The sequence below is a fragment of the Pararge aegeria genome, chromosome 4 (genome assembly GCF_905163445.1).
Source record: "Pararge aegeria chromosome 4, ilParAegt1.1, whole genome shotgun sequence".
Taxonomy (NCBI): domain Eukaryota; kingdom Metazoa; phylum Arthropoda; class Insecta; order Lepidoptera; family Nymphalidae; genus Pararge; species Pararge aegeria.
This window is the reverse complement of record NC_053183.1, coordinates 15,199,190-15,224,962: the sequence shown is the minus strand read 5'-3', so window position 1 is coordinate 15,224,962 and position 25,773 is coordinate 15,199,190. Positions and strand designations below refer to the sequence as shown.

At 35.0% G+C, this 25,773-nt stretch overlaps 1 protein-coding gene across 1 annotated transcript in view; it reads left to right on the top strand.

Moving 5' to 3' along the window:
- The window catches only part of LOC120623498 (division abnormally delayed protein), a 169,621-nt gene extending 144,657 nt beyond the window's left edge, over positions 1–24,964 (top strand). The window contains exons 6-9 of the mRNA XM_039889544.1: positions 21,488–21,735; positions 22,621–22,747; positions 23,317–23,485; positions 23,724–24,964. Of these exons, the coding sequence (XP_039745478.1) occupies positions 21,488–21,735; positions 22,621–22,747; positions 23,317–23,485; positions 23,724–23,884 (705 nt within the window). The 3' untranslated portion in view covers positions 23,885–24,964. The remainder of the gene's footprint in view (positions 1–21,487; positions 21,736–22,620; positions 22,748–23,316; positions 23,486–23,723) is intronic.
- Positions 24,965–25,773: the final 809 nt, after the last annotated feature.

The following is a 25,773-nucleotide window of genomic DNA, read 5'->3' as shown; positions in this document are numbered from 1 at the left end:
GTACAATTTGTTCGTGTTGAACGAGATAATTTTCTGCACGATAAAATATGATCCTCACTATAATTTCCACTGATTTACCGTTCTACCGGAAACTAATAGAAGTTCCATTTTGCATGCTATTTTAGCATGAAATTGCTGCCGCAGCCACCGAGATATGAATTGTGGCTTGTTACGCGATCGTTGCCCAAAAATGTAAAGTGTGCACTGTCTGCAGTAAAGTTATCAAACGTTTTCACACCGTCCCCGTACTTGGCAGCGAGCCATGCTTTAAGAGATTTCCGTTCAGCTGAAAGGTTCAATGATGATTCGGTTATCTCAGAATTTAAGCGAACACAAGCAATAAGTGCTTAGAATATAGGTGAGCGTCAACATATTACAAGTGAACACGATGTTCCTCGTGTGTATAGTAGATAACCTAGACTATGGATCACGAAGTCCTGGCTCCGATTTTATAATCGAAGGTATATGTCAAAAATTGAAGGTATTGGATTTTTCTTGTAACGTCTTCAGTATCAGGCCGGTTGAAGGAACGTTGTTTTAAGTCAACGCCATCGCTTTTTATCACTTGGTCTTTGTTATTGTGATATTTTTGAGAAAGCTGACAAAGTAAGAACAATAATGCAGATGAATTGTATAAATACTAACGGTCCTCCGCAACTTCGTCCGCTTATAAGTTAACCGTAAAAGATAACTACTAGAAATATGCTATACTTTTTTTTAGGACTTTTATAAAGGAATAATATCATCATTTTTCATCGATGCTCCGCTCCTATTGATCAACACAAAAAAACAATCCAATCGGATCCAGTTGTTACTGAGATTGGCGCGTACAATAAAACAAATTTTCAGCTTTGAAATATTAACTATAGATAAGTATAGATGAGCACGCAATTGCAATAACGGAGGTGTGAAAGACACGGCGCGGCGGGTGCTTCGAGCATATACCCTTGTGAGCACTTGGCTCTTTAGAAGCGTTACACGCAGTGTGAGTGAAAATTTATTGTTTGCAAATGACTCAATCGGAGACCTACGAAATAAAATGAGAGATGAGTATGATGCAAAGAGGTAGTTTTCGGAATGATATACCTAGTACGGTTAGATAAACCGAATTTAAGATGAAATAGGTATTACAACCTCAACCCTTACCACCAAAAAAGTTGTTATTCCACCAACAAAAACATTCCTAAGGAGGGTCAACGTGAGGCAGACGGTCGTAAGAAATATTCTAACACCACAAGTCTTTTTTTATAGTACTAATTGATGGACCAAGCGGATGGCCTACCTGGCTATGAAAACCATGCTCTATAAACAAGGCAACACTAGTATGCAAGGAATTCGTCCTGCATGTCATCCTGAGTCCATCAACCTGAGGCGTAGGTGTTTGTAATTCTTCAGTGCCTGTAATTACCCCGGCAACCACGCCCTTCAGACCAGAACACAGCTTGACCACAACAATGCTTCTTACAGGCAGAAATAAGCGTGGCGGTAACTGCCACGGACGACTCTGTCACACGAAGCTCTACTAAAACTAGTTAAAGCCGCATGGTTGGAGGATGGTAGCTCTAAATCTATAGGGTCACTTTTATGATAGAGGAAGCACGCAGCGTTATGACTGACTGATGATAAAAAATGTTAGACTACTTATTCCAAGCTATTTAAAAGTAATAAGTGCTTGAACTGTTATTTTTACTCTTCGTGCAGTTAAAAAGTTAGTTTCATAAATTAATAATACAACAATAAAAATCTTTACAACAGACAGCATGTGTTTCCCAGGCACGAATAGTTCATTGCATGGTCGTAAAGTTGGAAATCTTTCTTCAGATTAAGTTTACGCGATGTTATGGTACCATAAAGATGGCGGAACGGTCGTAGGCGAGGCATGTTAGACGTGGGTGCGGATCGACCTAGCGCAGTACAATATGTACTTACAAAACTGTTGCTGTTTGAGGAAATTTCCCTTTGTTGGGGGAGGTTTGACCCAGTTGAAATAGTAGACAGTTGAACTTAAACACAGCATGTTTCCTGTATCGCTCTTATAGGAAAAATGCTGGCTTGAAAATTTCTGGTTAGTGAGATGAAAACTCTTAGATATTGTATATAAAAATTTCAGAGACTTAAATCAAATAGTACTGCAACTATAGATTGCAACTCAATCCATGCATGTATGTATCTACTATAAAGTGATAGATTATCTTCTTAAATATCTACTTTAGATTAGGTACCTACATGCATGTAATTTTTCTTTGTTTTGTTTTGTAAATTCATAGGAAATATGGCTAGCTTACATACAAAGCTGTAATTACATACAAAATAGTGATTTATGGTAAATTCGGTATCATCATCATCATCATCATCATGACTTACCTACAATACGAACAAAGACTTTAAACCGACAGACTTGACGTTTTAAAAGTGCTTATATTACGCCTACTTGAAGAAATTAATTTTGAATTTTGAATTTTGACTGGATTTTTTTTTACAATAATACCAGCCTGCTATATTCTGCCGCCAAGCAGCATAACATGTTCCGGTCAGCATGGTTACCGGTTTCTTAACACCTACGCCCCGGATTATACCCACTAGCTATTTATTTTAAACAAAGACCAAAAACCATGAAACCTTCACCGGAAGGAATTTTTTACGAAATCACTTTCAATTTAGAAAGGAAACACTAATTAGCTTAAACGGTGCCATAAAGACAATTGGCCGTCTGCAATATTAAACTTCCAAACAGAAATGACCTTTGATAATGTTACTTAGTCACACAACCAATATCGCTCAACTCGCAGCCATATTGTCGCCGTTTAAGAGAACTTATTCATTCCATTTAAGTATTTCTAACAGTGTTTTTGGATGGAATAATCTGAAATGGGTCACTAATTAGTTCAACGCAGAAATAAATAGTTGATAATCCTGAATTTTTCGGTATTTTATGTACCTACATTTTTTATCTGTGAAAAGTATTTAGAAATGTGTAATACCGTATCTAGCGATGCAACTCAGATAATGAGAAAAGCGCTATTATCTACTCAACCTCGCTTTGACCGAATCCTAGTCTGGCTATCGGTGAAGTTTGTTCTGGATCAATATTCTTGCCAGAGTCAAAGGATAAAAAGCGTGATGTTATCAGATCAGAGCGTATAGACAGCTAAACTGGCTTCTACTGATACTTTCACAGCTTGCGTTGCCAAAATGTGTGTGTGTTATTGTGCTCATCTTGTTCTGGATACTTCTTAACAGTATAAAAAACATGCAGGGTAGTCTCTGGGGACTTTCGATAGATGTGGTAACTGAATCTGTGTACATATACATACAGCTCATGGAAAGCGTTCGTTGACAATAATGCGAGTTTCCACTTCTAAAATCCAGATATAATATGACAGTTTCTTGGAATCCATATGTCCAATACATTTGAAGTAGGTAGGACTCATAAACAACCAGATGAAATGCTGTTTAAATTTGGACAGTTATTGTTAAATAAAAACAACTACTACTACTTGGTTCATACATTCAATGATTAAGATAATATACGCCCAAATTACACTAAACAAAGTGCAAAGACAATAGAGTGGCATTAGCGATAGTAGCAGACAAAACACAGACATCCCGTTGACTCACTGATTATACTGTCATTCATACATCAAGGACACTGATTCCGGACCCGTTGTGACTCTGAATGGAGTTAATGAGGAACATGTAGCCGGAAAGGATTAAAATAATTTACATACGATCGAAGGTGAATGTACTCTTATACTCTGATTGTCTACTATTAACAATGAAAGATGCAGTAAAATATTCAGATGTTCCATTTATTATTCTTCATCGACGATCGACATTATTCTTCGGTGACGATAACCGAAAATTAGCCGCCCATTTCTGTCTACTTAAAACAACTAATGTAAAAAACGCAGATGATAAACGCAGCGTTTGTAGCCCCCGACGAGGTGGACAGTTGACATCAACGAGTCGCACGGAGCCGTTGGACCAAAGCGGCACAAGACCGTGGTATTTGGAACTCCCTACAAAAGACCAGAAGAAAAGTCCAGCAGTTGACGACAGCTGGTTGATACGATGAAGATGATGAAATCAACTAGTCAATAAATAATAATAATTATTCTCATCAACTGGTTGTATGATTGGTTTAATTTGCCTTACATTCTTTACGCAGATACTTAACTAGTCTGAATAATACTTGTAAACTCATTATATACTTTGATATGAAAGAATCACAATCCGCAAATCATTCACTTAAGTTAAAACCTTTTTGAATAATCAAAGAAACTTGGTTTAATCCAAAAATATATAGGAAAATGTTTTATTCTACAAAACTGTTTCAAAAGACTGAAAAGGCTTTTATAGTAGGTAAAAGGCTGAAGTCTCGGAAAATGTTGACTTTCAATTTTCATGGTAATAGGTTTGGGTTCCACTCTCGGCACAGTTCGCTCTTTTATTTCATTTTACATTGTATTTATTTTAAATTCGTTTGTATAATGTAGCGATTTTTTAGCACGACTTTTATAAGAAAACGTTATTAATTTAACGTGTTTTAAGATTTCACTTCGTTCTGAAGTGATTTTTATTATTTTTTCCTTTAAGTTTAATATTTCTTCTTAGGCATTTCAATAATAAACGTACGTAGACCTATACATTCGACTATTGTTTAGTTCATAATATACAGAATTCGGTTACGATTTTTGGTAAAACTTCTTAGACACATCAAATGTAATACAAAGTGCGCAAGGCGGTAATATTTTAAAATTACTGTTTACTTTTATGATTTTCCTAAAATAAGGAATATAATTCTGAAATTAGAGCGTAAACAATAATAAAAACATCTTTAACAAAGCGATGTAAGATGGTAATAGCCTAGTGGATAAGATATCGGCCTCTCCTTCGGTGAGACCGAGTTCGAACTTGTCGAACTTTAAGCACTTAATTATTACTTGCTTTAACGGGCAAACAAGGAAACGCAAGGAAACTTGTAGTCTGCCAATCCACACTTGGCGAGCGTGCCGGGCTACGTACTAAAAACCTTTTCATTCTGGGAGGCGACCCGAGCCCTGAAGTAGGCCAACAATTCGTTTCAAGCATACGCATCAAAATTTCAACAGTAACAAGGTAGCAGGCAACAAACTATATGGTTTATAATAGAGAAGTTATAGTAGCAATCAGAGTGCTTACTATCATAACTTGCTAGGTTGCGACGAAACTCGGGATTCGTCCGAAAACCGATAACCGGGTACCGGCGCACGCTGACCGCGCTTGGCTTTACTAACTGACGTGTAACAGTAAAGATTCCATAATATTGTTCACCGTTATTCTATACACATTACATTCATGCAATATATTTATGCATTTAAAAAAAACCAAAATTATATCACTTCATTTATTATACACATAATCGTTTTGACGCATTGAATTTATAAATTATACATTACGCACACCTAATGAATAAATAAGGATGAATACTATTTGCTGCCTCAGTTAAATGTAAATATTAAATTTAAAAGCCAAAAATGAGAGAATGAGACATTTACACTTGGTATTCCTAAGAATTAAACAAAGTGATTATGGGCAACCCTTCCCGTTGGGAGATGCTTTTAGTCCAACAGTGGACTGTTATAGGCTATTGAGGATTAATTGATTAGCTTTTCCAGGGAAACAAACAGTTATGTTATTATGTATAACAAGATAGTAATATAGTTTTTTATCACATAAACCAATAAAGAGTCCAAAACTACGAGTATATAAACACATCATATCAACCTATTACCGGCCCACTACAGGGCACGGATCACCTCCCACAATAAGGAGGGGTTAAGGCCGTAATCCACCACGCTGGCCCAGTGCGAATTAGTGGGCTCCACACACCTTTGAGAACATTATGCAGAACTCTCAGGCATGCAAGTTTCCTTACGATGTTTTCTTTCACCGTCGAAGCAAGTGATATTTTAACCAGTATGGGATTCGAACTCTTTTATATAAACACATAAACGATAACATTAACCACAAAATGCTTGGAGATCAACTAACAAGTTAAAATTAAAACTAAAAAGGTCTATCATATTAATGTGCCATAATAATTTTTCTAAAGGCGCTAATTTTTGACAAAAATGGCGATAGTTTGATGACCGTTGACGCATTCGAGTTGATAAATCTTTCAGTATGTTGGGACAACAATAAGAGCATACCTACCTGACTTGCATTCCACCATTTTTTTTGGCTACAAAAGCACATAGCTACAACTTTTCTATCTTTATATTATGTAAAAATATGCGAATTTCTAAAGCGACGCCCGCGATCTTGCAATAACTGTATAAATTATAGCATAAAAACTTTATAAATTATTTTAAACTATCAAACAATAAAACTAGAATATCTGAACAATGCGTTCATCCACCCATAAATAAATTATTAATTTTTAACCAATAAAAGTCATAGTCAAGTTATAAAAATCACTAATTTAAATATATTAAGCATAGATGTTGTATAATTTCGCTATTATCTAAATAATATTTTGTGATATTCAAAAGTCATCGACACGGGTGATATAGCTATCGAATTAACCTCAGCTGAGAAGCGCCACAGTGCCGCCCACGTCTCTACTTTCCCGAGAACGATATCGCAAATTTCAAACGAATCACTCAGTATCTACTACCTTGTTCTCAAACCTAGTATTAAAGGTAAGAGGTCCGTAAGATTATACACTGATACCCGAACGTATGTCATCATTATCATCATCCTATCGACCCATTACTGGCCTACTACAGGAAACGGCTCTCCTCCCATATTGAGAAGGGGTTAAGGTCCACCACGCTGGCCCAGTGTGTATTGTGGACCGAATGTAAATGAAGTATAAGTTAAAAGTATGTGCAACAAGCTTAGTCACATACAAGAAAATAAAAAGTACAAACTCTCTAATCTCAAGTAGTTTCTCGCGTGAAGCTCAGTCTGGCGATTAATCTTTAATAGTCTACGATGTCACCTCGCAGTCCATCTCACCATTTTGAAAACAGAGCCATAGAATAACTAATAATAGAGACTCCGTGTTCCTCGCGGTTTTATCCGCGTATCTAAGAAGCAAAACGGAATCTTATTATACTATAGTTTAAAAACCGCGTACTTATAGACGTAAACTTGCTACTCGGTTCCAGTCACGCTTATTACAAACGCAACGAGGACCACATACTTATAAAATACGATATTATTTTCCTATTCGTTATCTCCAGAACTACGTGTTCATGTGATGTTATAACTACGCGTGATGTTAAGGTGTACATACAAAATTCTTAACTAACAACTCCGCAGACTTTTTTTAGTTCGACTAAAGTAGGTACAGTATTTTTGTCGCACACGTATGATAGCCAGCCAACACACGCGGCTAAAGCGTAAGCGTTTTTTCTCTTGAAATAGAAACAGGAATTGCAACATTTATTTTAAGCTATTATAATACTAAAATATAAAATAGCATACCTTACATGCTGAGATTATAGCTTTATATAGGTAAAAAGGGATATAACATTGTAAATCAACAAAAAGCACATTTGGTAAATAATATATAGATATTGCTTGCAAAATTTATGCCACGCTTGCAAAATTTTTGCATGTCGAACTACGTCTACTTTCCTATGACACTTTATGGCACCCAGTTTATAGTATTTATTAGGATCTAAACATTTTACTTCAAACTAAGAATTGATATATATTTGAATGTCTGTATATATTATACATACATATATACATACTTTTACCGCAGAACCGCAGATTAGCGAATTGCAATGGAGGCCTCAAATATAATTGGCTTATCATTGCGTGTATCAAAACAGTTACTCGTAGGTATAATAAAAGGCTCGTATTGCATCTGCTAAGCGCCGGCGTCCACCCACGCGCGCGCTTTCTCTCTACAAATGCTACTCATTTATTTTACGGCTTTGTTTAATTATGCGTAAATGGAAATTAGCGTAATTTAAAGGCAATTCAAACATCGTAAAAATGGCGTCGCCGTGAAAATTGTAGCGTCTGTGGCGGCCGCTTATAAATTAATTTATGCTTACATTATAGCAATAATTAGGAAGAAAATTCGGGCAGCCAATGAAATTTAATACATTTTTAGTTCCCTTAAAAGTATTTTATTTATAAATCGCTTATACGTTATGTATTGTTGGCTGGCTTCTTAAATAGGCCTTCGTATATTATTCTTAAAAATCTTTTATTTTTGTCACTAATTGCACGACTCTTTATCTCTTGTATGTGCCACAACTTCATCATCGTTTGTCTGTCTGTTTTAAAGCCATTCCTAACTACACATTTTGCAATAATATACCATTTTATTCATCTGGAAGAATGACCATCCTGTATCTTTTTACCCTAAGTTGAAGACGAACGTCAAAGGTTGTCTGGAAGAGATCGCTTTAGTGATAAGACCGCCTTTGCACGCTCTATTTTATTTTTATTATTTTAAGTTTCTTCTGTATTTGTGTTTAATTTATATAAAATATGTGTGTGCAATAAAGACTTAAAACAAACAAACAAACAAACGAATTCAAGTGTTTTTTTTTTTAATAGTAATTATTGAGGAACCAAAAGGATGGCCCGACTGTTGGTAATTGAAAAACCATGGCTTATAAACATAGCAACACTTCGAAGGGTATGTAAGAAACACGTCTTACAACTTGCTGCCCTGTGTCCACCTGAGGCGTATAGGTTCTCAGCCTCATGTGCCCTTTAGCATTTACTACCCGGGCAGCCACGCCCTTCAGACCTAAACACAACAATGTAGCTTGGTGGAAAATATGAGCATGTCGGTAGTACTATCTTGGACGAGCTCGGTCTCAAGAAGTAGAGCATTACTACTACTTAAAATTCCTATTGATATGATATGTATCTATACTTATCTAATCCGTTATTTTTTACCTCCCTTTACCTGATATTTTACGTGCTTTGTTTACATAGTGTAGTATTATGTAAAGCAATCAATTTATTAGCGCCTTGACTAGCATTTACTGTTGATGTGTTTTGCAATAAAATACATTTATTTTACGTGAGCAACAATGCAGCTAATGGCTAGTATATTTTATGCTTGGGTCATGGCATGCGTAGGCGCCGCTCGAGCCGGGCTTTTATGAAGCAATTTATTGATGAATCGCCGCATCACACTTATTTATTAAACTTCAATCTATCTTTATGATAATATTCGTACGTGGTTATTTCTTACGGATTATTTAAATATTGTGCCTCTTTAAATTTGGATTCGAATCTTTGTTCGCGTGATTACAGGCTTAAAATATAGTCTACTCATGATGTCATTATCATCATCCTCTATGGTGTCGTCTCGTAAAGAGAAGAGTTTTCGGAAATAGTCAACGACGCTGGCAAAGTGCGGATTTGTGAACTTCACACGGCCTTGAAAACTTTATCTGACTCTATCAGAGACTGTTGGGAATGCTGGTTTCCTCACGATGTTTTCATTCACTGTCAAAGCAAGTTTAATGTTTTGAATTAAAACTCACCATATACTCGTAGCTTCGACAGTAAAAGGTGCGTGCCGGAGAAAGAACTTAGACATCCGAAAGGGAACCCGAAGCTTTATCCACTTGGCTATGGCCGGTTCACTTTTCACTATGAAATATTTTTACCTTTATAAACAACATACAATGTTTTATGATGATGACGAAAAGGCAGAAGATATTGAATATATCTTAGTTTTCTAAATTTATTAAATATAATCTTAGTTTTTGTTCATTTCAATACAAGTTAGCCCTTGACTGCAATCTCATATGGTAGTAAATGATAATGCAGTCTGAGGTAGAACGTTCGGTGTCTAATCGCTTAGCGATAACTATGACATTCTGTACATTGAGAAAAATACATCTGATTTGCTTAATTTACAGGCAACGCGTGTCAGGGCAACAATTTTGATTTAATATGTTTTTACGGCTGTCTCTAGGGCTATTAACGTACATGGGTCATAAGGTGCGTAGGCGCCGGGCCTTTGGAGTACGCAATTTATTGATGGCCGCATCACACTTATTTATTAAACTTCAATACGTCTTTATAGCTATGATAAATTCAGCCCACTACCGATTTTTATATTAACTGGTTTCCCGATTTTATTGCTTTGGTCATAGGTGAAAGTTAACGGAATTCAAAATTATCATATGCGTTCCATCGTTTCATATATTTCAATTAACCGTCTCGTCGAGGTAGGATTCGACATCGGATCACGAGATTTTAATTTCGATTTCCGAATGCATTTTCTATTGACTAACTTAAATTACTCAATCTTTTTAAGTATGTTAAAAAACTCAAAAAATAAGATGAGTTTTTTAACATACTTAAAAAGATTGAAACATAACCTATTTGTTTAAAAAGGAATGGAAACGTAAGATGGAAGTAAGTGTAAATCCGTCACTTTGTACGGACGGCTTTGGCATTATTGCAATTTTCTTAAAGATCTCTTATTATTTTTTTTTACTTAGCTTGCGATTAGTTTTTACGAATCTCCTTTTTAGGAGCCTCGGTAAAATAAAAAAAGAAACACCAATTAGTTGTACTAGCTAGCCAACTATCTAGTATAGAAGACAGATTTACGAAACGCCTCTAGTTTTGTGATAGAGGCGTTTCGTAAACTTATTAACTTCAAAACTTACACTGTGAAAGCGCTTTGAATACCTAGTAATTAGTAGATATAACTTACCGAGCAAGTATCTAATTACCTATATTCCATTTTCCAAGTTAAAATGATTACAGACTTAGCTTATTCTAATGTAATGAATAATAAAATAGCCTATTTGTTATTATTTGCAGGCCCATATAAATAAATTAGTTATTTTGCAGCGGATGCGATTTTATGGCCGTTGTAAGCGGCTATAAATTAGAGCTAGAAAACGGCGTTAAGCCGATCACGTTGAGCCATACGCCGTTATTTATGATAAGGATGGTTTTACGTTCAGTTTTACAACATATTGCATGAGAAAATGGAAAACTAGTTAGTAGGAATTTAAAAAAAATAAAACACTTGGGTTTTTTTTTTAAACAAACTAGCTGAAGCCTTAAGCCCTCAACGCTTCAGTATACCTCAGTCTGACTCGGGACAGAAAACACATGATAAAATGCAACGATGTAAAAAAAAATATTCAATCCATGGACTCCTTTTCAAGTTTTGTGAACGGTACCTACATACGGGAGCTGAATTTTTATGTCAGCAAGTTCGTCCATGCAGAATTTCTGATAGACCGTGGCAGGCGCAAGTGAAAATGGTCGTTTTAATGTCGAGCACTCTAACAAACATTCGGAATGTTTGTTAGAGTCAAGACTTTTCAGACAGCCTTCAATAGCCTATAACAGTCCACTGCTGGACTAAAAGCCTCTCTCAACGGGAGGGTTTTCCCATAATCACCACGCTTGGTGATCGCAGTAGAAGGTAGTAGTAGCAAAGAGAGCGCTGTTGCCTGATCTCTATTATATTCCTTGGCCGCCTCGTACGAAAACCGCAGGAGGCCGAGGAGTTGTGACTTGTAACTGTATTCTTGTCTTGGCAATGTTCTGTCAGGACTTTATTAATAGCAGGTACCTATTTCGTGTTAGCAACTGTTTCCCTAAAAAAGGTTGTTTTTTTCTGTGACAAAAGCTCTCCGCTACCGACTTCCTTTTACGTCAGAAAAAAGTTGTAGCTGAAACAATACAAAGTTTTATTTTAGTTACATTTTACAGTGAAACCAGCTTTTGTCAATTGTTTTTGGTTTTATTCAGTTTTGTACTTTTCCGCCTCAAATATTGAGTGAATTTTTTAACAACTAGCTTGCATTCAACCAGCTGTGGAATGGGTGTTCATTAAAAGACCTCTACCTAGCGAAGCGATTTATAGGTCACGTCAGGTTCCAGTTATTTCAATTTCAGAATGATTTGAATGATCTCGGACCTGCCTTTATGGTCTAGTGGTTAGCAGGTTCCACTTTGGATCACAAGGCCCTAAGTTCGATTCCCGCGTCGAAAAATAAAGTTTCGCCTGCCATGCTTCGGAGAGCACGTTGAGCCGTTGATCCCAGTTATTGTGACTCTACTGACTATCTGTACTCTGTGCTAGTACAGCTGCAGCGTGGATGGGTACAGCTAATTTCCACAATAATAATATTAAAATTATAAGTAGGTACCTACATATTATACTATCAGTGTAATGGACATTTTGATTTTATCTGGTGTCAAGTGATATTCAATAATTAATACAAAAAGTTCGTAATTATGTATGACATTAGCTCACGCCAATTAAAACTGTATATTTATTACAAACTTTATGCAAATAAGTAGATTATATAACACCATTAAAATAGGCGTAAAATAGTAATCGACAAAACATCAACTAGTTTTCAATTTTAGTTTTTGTCGCGTCGTCCGATCGAAGTGATGCAACAACGGACGGACGCAATATTCATATTAATTATCACCTTCTAGTGATGGGACGATAGTCGATAAAATCTATGTAAAATATTTCTCTATTGCAACACCTACTATGACTTTGCAATTATAGATAGGTACCGACGATCCATAATGAAAAAGGATTTTTTTTACCTTACATAAGCTTGTGGTTTAGTCCGTGCCGATGTTATGCACTATTTTTGAATGTTCCTAGATAACTTTTTTGTAAGAAACCTTATCTCCTGTTTAAAAAAGCGCTATTATAACTTGTGGTTAAACAACCAACATCAAAAAGTAAAATAAATGTGGGTAACATTTAATAATACTCGTAAAATTCTTTGCGAACTTACATTAGAAGTTTTACGCACAATCGCTTAAAAGTGGTTATATAACCCGAGCTGGTAGATTTAGGCTCACCGCTAGATTAAAAAATAACATATCGATATGTACTTCCCCACACAAGAGGCTACTTAAACGCCCACGACTCAAAAGTCACTGAATATGTAAGTTGAGAAACGTTATTACAATAAACTTTCCACAGTGGTAATAATTACTACATGTAAATCTTACGTTTTATTGATTCAAGTATCCCTGCTTAATATTATAAATGTGAATGTTAGTTTGTTTGTTACGCTTTCATGCAAAAACTACTAAACCGATCATCACGAAACTTTGTACACATATTCCTGAAGGTATTAGAAGTAATATAGGATGTTTTTATCCCGAAATTAAGCTCAGTTCTCTTGGGAGAGGGGACGAAAGTGTTTGACGATTTTAAACCAGGCTTAGCTATCCTAAATCCATAAAGTGCTGCCACATTTATGAGGCACGTGTCTTTCGAAAAACAAAAGCGGACGAAGTCGTGGGCAACAGCTAGTAAAATATAAAGTGTACCTTCTTATTTCTAGTTATTCATCATTATGAGACTGCCGGTTGGTTCGTTCTGAATCTCTCATAGGGAAAAAGGCTCTACCCACAACTGTTGATAGCTTAAGTTAATCAACCTCCGATTTTACTCGACCGCCCAATTAATAATGTGCCTACTTTCCAACAAATATAGAATAGGCAAAGGTCTTATTGGGACCACAAAAACCACCTTACTTGCTTATTTCATGTAGACGAATCAATACATATGGTGTTGCAACCAGTGGTGTGCACTTCATACATGCGCAAAAGCACTGTATACCATAAAATTGATATATATAACCCGTATAGGAGAAGAATTTTAGCCGTTATATTCAATTTCCCTGCAGTATATATACCCTGGTGAGGAACCCAATGCACGCCACTGGTTGCAAGTATTATAGTCCACACCTCTTTTAGTGACACTTTTAATGTTAAATTTCTCGTTAGGTTGATTGACTCTATAAAGGTTATTGCATACATACCGCTTTTTGTAATGCCGACTTCAATCAATCTAAAATGTATGCCTAATAAAAGTTTTAAGTAGGTAGTTAAGCTTTTCGTATTCTTTTCGTATTTAGAAACTATCGTATTGCGTTATCGGTTCCTTTACATCCCTATTCAGTGGTAACATAATTATAATAATCTTGCATATTAATCAAGCGATTGTCTGTTCCGTAAGGTATAGAGATCCGATATGATTCGTGATAGGTTACCCGCACACAGTCTATACTATTTACAATATAAATATTAAAAATATTTTAATTAAAATATCACTTCAACGGCGAAAGAAAACATAGTGGGGAAACCTACATTCCTGACCGTTCTCAATAATTTTCTCAAAATGTTGTGGAGTCCACCAATCCGCACTGGGCCAGCGTGATGGACGTCCTTAACCCCTTCTCAGTATGGGAGGAGATCCGTGCCCTGTAGTGGGCCGGTAATGGGTTGATATGATGGTGATGATGAAATATTGACAATTTTTTTTATTAGCACTCCAAACTCTTCAATACGCGCCTCACACTCGCAATATTCTTCACAATATGCGGAATATTGACATATGTGCGGGCAGCCATAGGTTCTGTTAAGAACTTGCATTTACCCGCTACTTCTTCTTCGAGGTTATTTGTTTTGCCGTATCCCGTATAGGTTTATTAATCCATCATCATCTTCTTGATACCTAATTTAAAAAAAGTTGTCTTTTTGCAAAAAAAAGCGCTTGAGCTTGATTACGAGTAATAAAAGGGAATAAGACAAAAACAAATATTTAAGACGTTTCAAAAGTGATTATATTAAGCCTACTTGAAATAAATACATTTTGAATTTTGAATTAAGAAATTTACAAATCATTCTATCAAGAAATATCCTAATTCCACAGATAAAAAATCTTCGCGGCTATGATTTTGTTGATTTGATGGTGTTTTAAATTTTACTAAACGCTTCGGAGTCTTCAAAGGAAATAACAGTCCACCAAGTTTTAAATTAATCGGCCCGTTAACTAACAGGTCCGATTTATTTCAAACTTGGTGGACTTCTTAAATTCTTAAACTTTGAGGTAAAAACCTTTTATCACGTGGGAAATGAGCTCATGATTTTTCAAAGGCCTGAACTTAATCCTAAATTATTGCAGTTCAGAACTATTTAATTTATGTCAGTTTTCGAAAAGAAATTAATCGCATTCAACCGGTCCATTCGTTTCGGAGCTATGATGCCACAGATAGATACACTTAAACACACGCTAAACCTGTAATACCTGTTTTGCGTCAGTGATTAAAAATTATACCTGAATAAATAGTGGCTTGGCCGTACCAAGAGGAACAAAGGTGTTACACTTTATTATAATTAAACATAGAACAATGGGATTAGTCATCGGTTGCCATTCATGGACATCTTATAATCAGTATTAATATATGCGTAACCACACGATAATATTATTATCGTGTATTGCATAACCCATCACTTTATCATAACCGTTGCCAGACATGTCCTTTAATCTTAAATGTTCGTTATTTTTAACGGACGTCAAACAAGGAGGACGATTAAATTTCGGTTGTATTTATTTCATACTAGCTGTTGCCCGCGACTTTGTCCGCTTTTGTTTTTGTTTTTCGAAAGACATGTGCCTCATAGATGTGGCAGCACTTTATGAATTTAGGATAGCTAAGCCTGGTGTAAAATCGTCAAACACTTCCCCCCTTCCCTTCTCCCAAGAGAACTGAGCTTATTTTCGGGATAAAAAGCATCCTATATTACTTCTAATACCTTCAGGAATATGTGTACACAGTTTCGTGATGATCGCTTCAGTGGTTTTTGCATGAAAGCGTACAAACAAACTTACATTCACATTTATAGTATTAGTAGGGATATGCTTGGATAAGTATTAGTGTGTAATTGTTCGTAGGTACGAGTATGTATATAATAATAATACACCCCACCAATCGATTTCCCTTGGTTTTACTAATCCTAAGGTTGCCTGGAAGCGATCGCTTCTAAGCCTTTTGTATCCTACTTTTTAAGTTTCTTCTTGTTGTGTCCATTGTTTTTTTTTCTATTTGTGGTGTGCCAATAAAGTGTATAAATAAAATAAATAAATTAATATGTTTGCTACCTTAGAAATCCAAGATTTCTAAGCTGATTTCAAAAATTTATGTTATTTATATATATTGGTGCCTTAGAAATCTCTATGGCACTAATATAAGAAAATTTAATTTCATTAAATGCAGGGGTTCAGTAATATTGTTTGTGAATCAAAATAACTGGAAAAATGAGGTCATCCAATTAAACGAAATTGCATATTTTTGTTTGCACCTTTTTTATGAATAAACTAAATCCATTATTACAATGAAGTCGGTTTTTTTTTTACATATTTTGCTATATCACTTATCATCGCCAATATTACAACAAACATGTTAAGTCTACTGAACCGCTCTTGGCTAGCATCAAGCAAGGTTAAGTTTACAGAACCGCTCTTGGCTAGCATCAAGCAAGGTTAAGTTTACAGAACCGCTCTTGGCTAGCATCAAGCAAGGTTAAGTTTACAGAACCGCTCTTGGCTAGCATCAAGCAAGGTTAAGTTTACAGAACCGCTTTTGGCTAGCATCAAGCAAGGTTATGTTTACAGAACCGCTCTTGGCTAGCATCAAGCAAGGTTAAGTTTACAGAACCGCTCTTGGCTAGCATCAAGCAAGGTTAAGTTTACAGAACCGGTCTTGGCTAGCATCAAGCAAGGTTAAGTTTACAGAACCGCTCTTGGCTAGCATCAAGCAAGGTTAAGTTTACAGAACCGCTCTTGGCTAGCATCAAGCAAGGTGCGTAAGGCCTTATCATTTTGAGAGGAGACTCTCGCCCTGTAATGGACGGGCCATGAAATATTAATGATAGATGTAAAATGTTGCCGGCTTCAAATTATCGAACTCTGCAAAAGGTTTTACAACGATAAAAATTATAACGGTAATAACAAACATACCATCTGTTGCTTATCTAGGAATCTGTTGTACTAAATTGTTTTCCCTAAATTGATTCATTCATCAAGGGTTGTCTTAAGGAGATCGCTTAAAGCAATGCATAAAAACATTTACGCATTTTCTTTTTTAATTATTTATATAATCTCTTGTTTTAATCTGTGGCATAAACACTTTGTCTATCTATCTATCATATTTGATTTAACTATAAGAATTCCAACGTCTGGTTAAACTGGCCTCATTTAGCTATTTAAATGCAATCAACGTAAACTTTTAACATTTTAGAGTTATCTCGCTCTTGAATACAATACAAGAAAATCTTTTTTCTACCCCGGATCGTCTCATTAAATCCCATTACTTGCCGGTAATTACGTACGTGTTCTTTTTCGAAATGCTTGTATTAAATTATACGCTAAACGAGTATGCGGTTTGCGGTCGGCCCTTGGACTTTGTGATCGTTTGATTATGTTTTTACGCAAAATTCAGAGTACATATTGTAAGAGGTATGTTGTATAGTGCATAGGACCAAGTAACGACAACAAGGGCAAAACAAATTTTGTATAGTTTTCTAGTTTTTCTATTATCGTCTCAAATGTCAAAAGATTCCTTATTTATATGCGTATGGTGTTATTAAGTTCAAGGTAGGCAATCAAGCCCTTCAGACCAGAACACAGCAATGTTGCTTGGAGGCATGGCATAGTACATTTTCGAACTGCACAAAAGCTCTATATATTACTAACTGTTACAGCTCTATCATATAACAAAGACTGCATTATAGCTAACTTGTGGTGGAATTAAAAAATGTGTTTGAAATTGCACATTCAGTGCGATTTTTTACACACTTGGCCGGAATTACGCTTGAAACTACGCAAAGTGCGCGACTATTTGCGTCTGCGGCGAGGTGCGTGGTTTATTTGCGTGTGTCGCGCGTCGGTAAGGGCGTTCACACGAACCCGTCTATTTCCGCACAACTCCGCCACTAGTGTTGCCAGCTGTTAACTTTTTACGGGACGTCCCGTTTTAATTGATCCAGGTACCCAACAAAACTAAAAATTCGTGATTCGAAAATACATAATTTAAAAATATTTATTCACGTAGACCTATCACAGGCACTTATGAAGCGTTCATGCATCAAGTGAAAGAAAAAATATCGTGAGGAAAGCTGTTATAGCAAGCGATATTTAACTGCTTAAAATAAAAACGCACATAACTCCGGAAAGCTAGAAATGCGTGCCGGGGATCCAACTTGGTCTCCAAGAACAGGATGCCAAGTTAAAAACCACTGTCAAATGGCTATCACCGCAATCCATATCACCTATTAATTATAAATTATGAGTACCTTTTTAATAAGTTTTTATAGATTACATACATCTGGTGGGTACCTGAGTCCACCTTAGGTTTCTAACTATCATAAGGTGTGTTTGAAGCCAAGCGCTAGTCTATATATTAACAGAAACTCTCACATTTTAATATCAAATGTAGCCATTGTACCTATAAAGACAAGTCCCGTTTTTAATCTTGGCAACACTAGCCGATACCGATACGCCGGGGGCCTACAATAATCGCGTTCCTGACAAATGACTTGAAACTGATATGTGTAATTTATCTTCATATTTTTACAAAGGCCTCAATACAAGTTGTATTTTGCACGCTGTATTGATTGATTGACTTTGTCGCTCGGTATTACCTCCGAGCGTTTTTGTATCGCTTTTTGTAAGTCTATAAAACGACTTAGGTTGCATGTTTTTATTAGCGTTATTTCTATTAATTAAAAGTTAGAGCGATTTTGACATTTACACTTTAATTAAACCGCCGTTATAGTTTATTTACCTCGATAGTTGTTGTGTGCGCACATGCAAATTGGTTTATTGTGCATAAACTTTGCATCGATTGTTTTTACGTCCGTTTATCACAACTATAACCGAGGCTAAACGGTGGTCGTAACTTAGAAGGACTAAATCAGTGTATTTTACCGGCCAAGTGCGATTCGGACTCGCGCACGAAGGGTTTCGTACCATTATCTATAAAAGCAGCAAGAAACATGTTTGTTGTATGGGAATTAAATGAATATAAGTTTTATTTTAATTTCATTAATTCTTTGCAAAGTGAATACATATTCTGTGAATATTCAATCGTCTACGTGTTGTCATTAATCATTATCGAGCATAAACGACCACAAAAATCACATTTGATGTAACTTAAATATTTGTTTTATTCTTTTGTTTAGTTTTTGTTGGCAGCGGCAACATAAATATCATCTGTGAACATTTCAATTATATTAATATCGCGGTTCATACAATATCCTGGTGACATACGGACAGACAGACAAACGGACGGACAGTGGAGTCTTAGTAATAGGGCCCCTTTGGGGGTGAAACGGACAAATAAAAAAGAGTAAAAATCTATGCTGGTACAACCGCAGAAAAGTTTACAGGTTCATTTTGGATGTTTCCAGGTGCATTCAATTTGTATTATCAACATGTATCAAAACTGTTAGTAGTAAACAGAAAGTTAACAGATAGTCGTTTTGACATCTGTATAATATGGGTTTAGCTTCAAAGTACGAGTAGGTCCTTCATCAGAGCTTCGACAAGTACCTTAAGAAAAATCTATTATAAAAAGGTAAATTTTCTTCAATATCTCACACAAAAATATGTAGAATCTATAATATAAAGCTTTCAATTAAAAGCTTAGGGGATTCTTATAATTTCTATCAAATTAGTAACACAAGTTTTAACAAACGGGAGAAAATTGATAACACTTTTCATTCCACTCTAGACTAAATACAAATTACCATTCTTGAGAAAGATAAGTATTTTATGCCAAAGACTAATAGAAATAGATAGTCGGGACGCCCCACGTTTCTACCAATATTGCTTACGTCCATTAGCATAAGCCATTTCTTCATAGGAACCGTTCGGCGTGTATAAGTAGACCTCGACTAGAGTACCAAAAAAACTACTACCAAGTAATAATGTCACTTCCCTCGTCGATTGACGTAAATTGATCCGGTGAGTAACAAATTTCAAACACGATAAAGTACAAAACTTCAAAATATAGATATCCACAGAAGGATTTTCCTAATGCCAACATTGTATATTTTGACACTAGTAGGGATCGTTATCTATATTTAATTAAAATATAATGATAGTTGTGGAAATGGGATACAGATTAATTATTGTATAATAATTAATAAAAAAACAAAAATACATTGACAAAATTATAGGACTTTCGTAAAACCCATAAATATATAATATTAATAACCCATAATAGGGTTCTGGTTCATAACCCATAACCCATAATAGGGTTCTGTTTAGCATTAGGGCTCTATGTTTTCCAATAGTCTGCGAAACATTCGTAAAATGCAGAACACAGAAGTGAGCCTGTAATTAATATAAAAAGCCCCATTAAATGGTCACTAGCATGTAGATTTAATTATAGACGCAATACTTTGTTTTTGCGCCAATTTGCGTGTAAGTAACTATTTTCTTTTGCAGCCGTAAAAATTACACACAATTATGCAAAATAAGTACCTCAAGAATAAATGCTTATTTTGTAATTATGTATATTATGTATTTTGAAATGGCGTAGCACTTATAATATCGAGAATTGTATGAGTAATTGAAAAATAAATAGAATAAGTAAATAATTACCTCGTTTGTCCAGTGGTTTTCATGTTCGACTTTGCATTTCATCGTCATAGGTTTGATTACCAGGTCGAATCAAAGTATTTTGTTTAAATGCTTTTCTGACACTTTTGTATTACACACAAAAACACATCAAATTAGGCTTAAAATGAGTATCAAACAAACAAACAAACAGAAACACTTTCGATTCTATATAATACTGTTGCCCGCGTTTTTCGTCCGTGTTTATTACAGTATTTTACAAATTCTTTGGGAACCGTTTATTTGACCTGAGATTTAAAGCAGCCTGTTTTACTCTCCGGCCTAAAATCTAGTTGTTTAGCTAGGGTATAAAGGACGGACAAACAACCAAACAAACACTCTCACACTTATAATAAAAAAGATTAACCAACTATCTTGTACCAAAAATTTTAAACTAAAATTTTCTTGGTTAATCAACATTTCTTAAATATAGTTCAACGGGTACATACCACGATAGTATTTTAGGATTTGTCGATATTTCGATATTTCGATTTCATGGATCGTGGTAGTGACCACGATCCATGCAACTACATGATACGTAGTGACGTAGGTACGAGATGACAAGTTGGATGTCACGGGCAGCATCTATATCAGAACTATATTTAAGAAATTTTGTACCAAGACTATTCAATAGCCTGGCTTTACCTAGTCTATTACTGAAAAAAATATAAATAATGTTCCAAAAAATATTTTCAGAAATTGGAAGACTATTGATATCTTTATCTGGGTACAACATGTATATGCCATTGCGCCGCCTGACAGCTGGCGGTGTGATTGCATTATATGGTGCGGTATCTGGACCTGCTGGCGGTGTATTTATTCACCTACCCGCTTAAATTTTATAATTTTGTTTAACATCAGAGGATTGGGCACTGTCCACATAAACTCAGTAGAGTTTGAGGACATTAAGTCACCTATGTATAAGCACCTACTGATTGTAAGAAATACAATAATTAAATATTATTGAGGATTAATATGGATTTTTTTTTTGATATTTTTTTTGGCAGAATTCAAACAATAAATATGTCTGTTTTGTTGTAGGTAAGGCAAGAGTGCGGACCACCATCCACAGTGGATGCCCCCAACCCACCATCATCCTGGTCTACCCCCGGAGCGACAAGACGAGACGCCTTTCGAGCTCCACCACCTGATACCGAACTCCTACAGTTTGCTGCAACTTTGGCTGCAAGCAAGAAACTGTTTGCTGGACTTTCGGATAGATTGTGTGACGAGCCTGACTTCGCAAATGAGAATACCGAAAAGTGCTGGAATGGAGAGACAATAGGAGAGTGAGTACATACTTAGAATAAACAAAATTTTAAAATTATTATAGTCAAAGTTAAAGTCAAAGTCAAAAATATCTTCATTCAAGTAGGCCCATAGGTGGCACTTTTGATGCGTACATAAGAATTACACCGTAGTGTGATGATTGCGGTAACCAAATTCGTAAACTTATAACTATAGGTATTTCAATTCTAGATATAAATATAGTTATATATTTATCTCTGATATTGAAAATATGATATTAATTTTAACAGATTAATATTTATAATCTTACCTGGGGCTTACTGTCTTCGCTCAGTATAATCTTGTTATTCTTTGCTTTATGTTTCGGAATTATAATTACAATTATTAGGACGTCAAAGAATGTCATGGAAAGTAACACTTCAAAATAATACTTCATTAAAAGTAAGCCCCCTGACGGCAACTATTCCACAAAGTCTTAACTTTCTACTCTTTCTCGTAATTATAAAATATATCATCATAGCATGCGAGGAAAGACACAAAATAAACCACCATATAAGACAAAAGAGTGAAAGCAATGTTTAATTTTAATGATTCCATTAATTGCAAATAATTATTAATTTAAATAAATAAATAAATGTACTACGACAATACACACATCGCTATCTAATCCCAAAGTAAGCGGAGCTTGTGATATGGGTACTAGGATAACTGATGATTAATATACATAAATACTTATAATATATAGATAAACACCCAGACACTGAAAAACATTCATGTTCACACAAATATTGTCCAGTTGTGGGAATCGAACCCACGGCCTCGGACTCAGAAAGCAGGGTCGCTGCCCATTGCGCCAATAGGCCGTCGATTTAAAAAGTTAATATAAAAAAATCCTTGATAGTACTAATATATACTATTTTATACAGGTACACGAAATCTTTGGTCGCTTCAGCATCACTAAGTGATCAGAAGTACAATCCAGAGATTACCGCAAGCACTCATCAAGATTTCAGAGTTGCGGCACTGGGCGATAGGTTGCGACAAGCACGACAGGTGAAGTATATTTTATCAAAAGAAAACCTAGGGATGCAGTCTTTAGCATTCCGATTTCTTACATTCTAGAATCGATACTAAAAATATATATTCAAATTTATTGGCATATATCTAAAAACAACAATGTCAATGTCGGTTTTTTATTTCACTTGTTCCAAAAGATCTTTATGCAAAATTCTAAGATTGCATGTGGAAAGTATACGTTAGGCTTTTACAGCAGTCAGTGAGTGGCATTTTCATTTGTGTTTAACTAAGAATTTAAAAATTTTGTACTATCTAAGAAACTTTTTAAAACAGTTGTCAGTATTATTTTCAACTTTAGCCGGCACTGTTGTCACAATTATTTTCAACTTGATTCTTACAACCGGCACTGAAAAAAAGCCTCTACACACGTACTGACGGATGGACGTACGATTATGTTTCCTGAAATGGTTACCGAATCATTATATTATTAAAATATTTTAACGTTTAACTAATCATTTTGCTAACACTGTTAGAGCCAGAAATGCTTTATCCAAATAAAAATCTACTCATGTTCATATTTAAATTTTTCTTTTTTTTCCCTACAGCTGTTAGTGTCCCATTCCTGGGGTGGATCAGCTCCAGCGGCTGAAGCTTTCATGCAAGGGGACGAAGCTGGTGACGAAGGGTCAGGGTCAGGCAGAAGTTATAATGAAGACGACGCTGCATACGACGCTGAAGGCTCAGGCGAAGAAGGTTCTGGCATAGAGGAAACTGGTAAGGATTCCATATTTTTTGTTTTAATATACTTCAGCTTTGTTTCAATTTTTTGTTTGCGCCATATCAAAATTAGGCAGGTAAAAAATTAAATAGAAATGTCTTAATATTAGGGTTAATTAATTACCATTTACTGTAGATTTTGCCGGCATATATAATTATAGGCCAGTCGTCACCTGTTTGATTTATGTTCAACTTTTAGAGATTGGTATATTGAATAACTTATTTCTATCAACAGGAAGCAAAACATCTGAGGAAACAACATACTCTTCAACGCCAAGAACCTCGTCAGCTACTGCATTTAGACCCCTGTTTTCCATTGTCATCAGCTTTGCAACATATCAGTTTCTGTATTACTTAAATCAGTTCAGACCAATAAGCCTTAGTGGAGCCCTGTGAAACTACTTAAGAATGTCCATATCATACGACTAAAGTGATCTGAGTGAATGTGAGGACTTATGTGACTTTGACAAGATGTTATGAAGTAGTATTATGTACTATTGGCTATATTTGGCGTTAACTGATAGCAAATCTGTGAAGATGGAGACATATTTATGTGAAAAAGAAATATTACGAGAGTTCAGTCGATGCAGAACGTATAAATATAAGAATTCTGATATTTTATTTAAGGTCAGGACATGCTAGCGCAGGTTCAAAGTGCATTGAAGCGTAAACCAAATATTTTCATTCATATTGACACATAACTCTACATGGTCATGCACAAACTATCATTCCTCCTAAATTTCTGTAAAAGCGTGCCCCGACCCTAAGTCAAACACTATTATATACCTCCATCTAGTAGCTAACAATTTAAATAAATAATTTTCTTAGAACATGGGAAACATAAGCATTAAAGCAAATTACGCTATAGTAGTATATATTATATATAAATATGTACTACTATTAGATGTAATAAATATAAATCAAGCAATTAATAACGAAGTTATTATAGCTTATAACAGTAAAAAGAATCTCAGATGTGCTACCGATTTATAAACAACTTAAAGTTGATAGCTCTTTTGTAGGTCTTTTTAATAATAATTATAATAATAGCGCACGATAAAAGTGTAGTCTCTTATGTAAAAGACAAATTAAACTATAAAAAATTTATATTACTGTGGAAGTATAAATTAAAAAAATTAGGTAATATAAGTGTCCTGCGTAGCTAGTCTCAAACTAGTGTTTAATGCCAGCTTCTAAATTAACTACAGAGTATAATAATTAATAGAATAGAGGTTATTATGAAGTATTTGATGAAAATAAAAAATAAAAGAGATGCATTTAAAATATATCATTTTAATGTGTAATGTACAGCATATCAAAATGTTTATCGATTTGTAAATATATTCGGGATCTATTTTATAGTAGAATAAATTGACTCTTCGACGGGAGTGTATAAGTTATTGAATTAATTGGCGAAATTTTAGATACCATATTTGGCATTTTAGAACGTAAAGAATTTATAGTATTCACGTTAAACAGTTTAATGAAAAAAAAAATAAGATTAAAATTGAATAATGATTTCAGTGCTTAAAGTAGGTTCTATCAACCTTTCGCATGTTAATTTAATAGCCTTATATTTAATGTATAAATCGTCGTCAATATTACTTGAAGAATCTCTTATCAATGTTGAAACTAGCTGATTGGCAATAAATATATTAGAGAAATATAACAATTAAACATCAGTGATACAAAATATATAGGAACGATTGTACAGTTATGTAAATACCTAAAATCCTACTGATCTAGGTGCTTAGCTAGTAACATGTTTTGTTGCCATATTAATGTTACGAATATTATTTATAATTTTAATTAAGTCATAAATTAATCTAATGTTATGTGATACAGATTTAGTAGGATTAAGTTAATGCGAAATTTACTGCATTATTTATATGTGTTTAATTAAAACAATTATATATTCGCCACCCTCAAACGAGTTAAAGGTAATACTCTACGTTTAGACAAAAATACGATCTACACTATAATTTAAATGTATTAGTTTCTGATTTGTAATTAGCACTAAATGAGTATGAACGATTAACCATTGTAGGTTAAAACCTGTGAGAAGAGTTATAAAAGTAAATACGAGTAAATACAATACCAAGAGGTATTGCCAGGTGACTAATATAGACTATAGATACTTTTATCTACCTACTATTTGGCGTTATCTAAGGCATTATAAACGTTTTAGAAGAAAAACAAGAAGACTACTCGAATAGAGATAATTTACTTTTAGAGTTAGCCTACATTTAATCTACTCTAGGCACTTTATCGGATGAAACTATCAA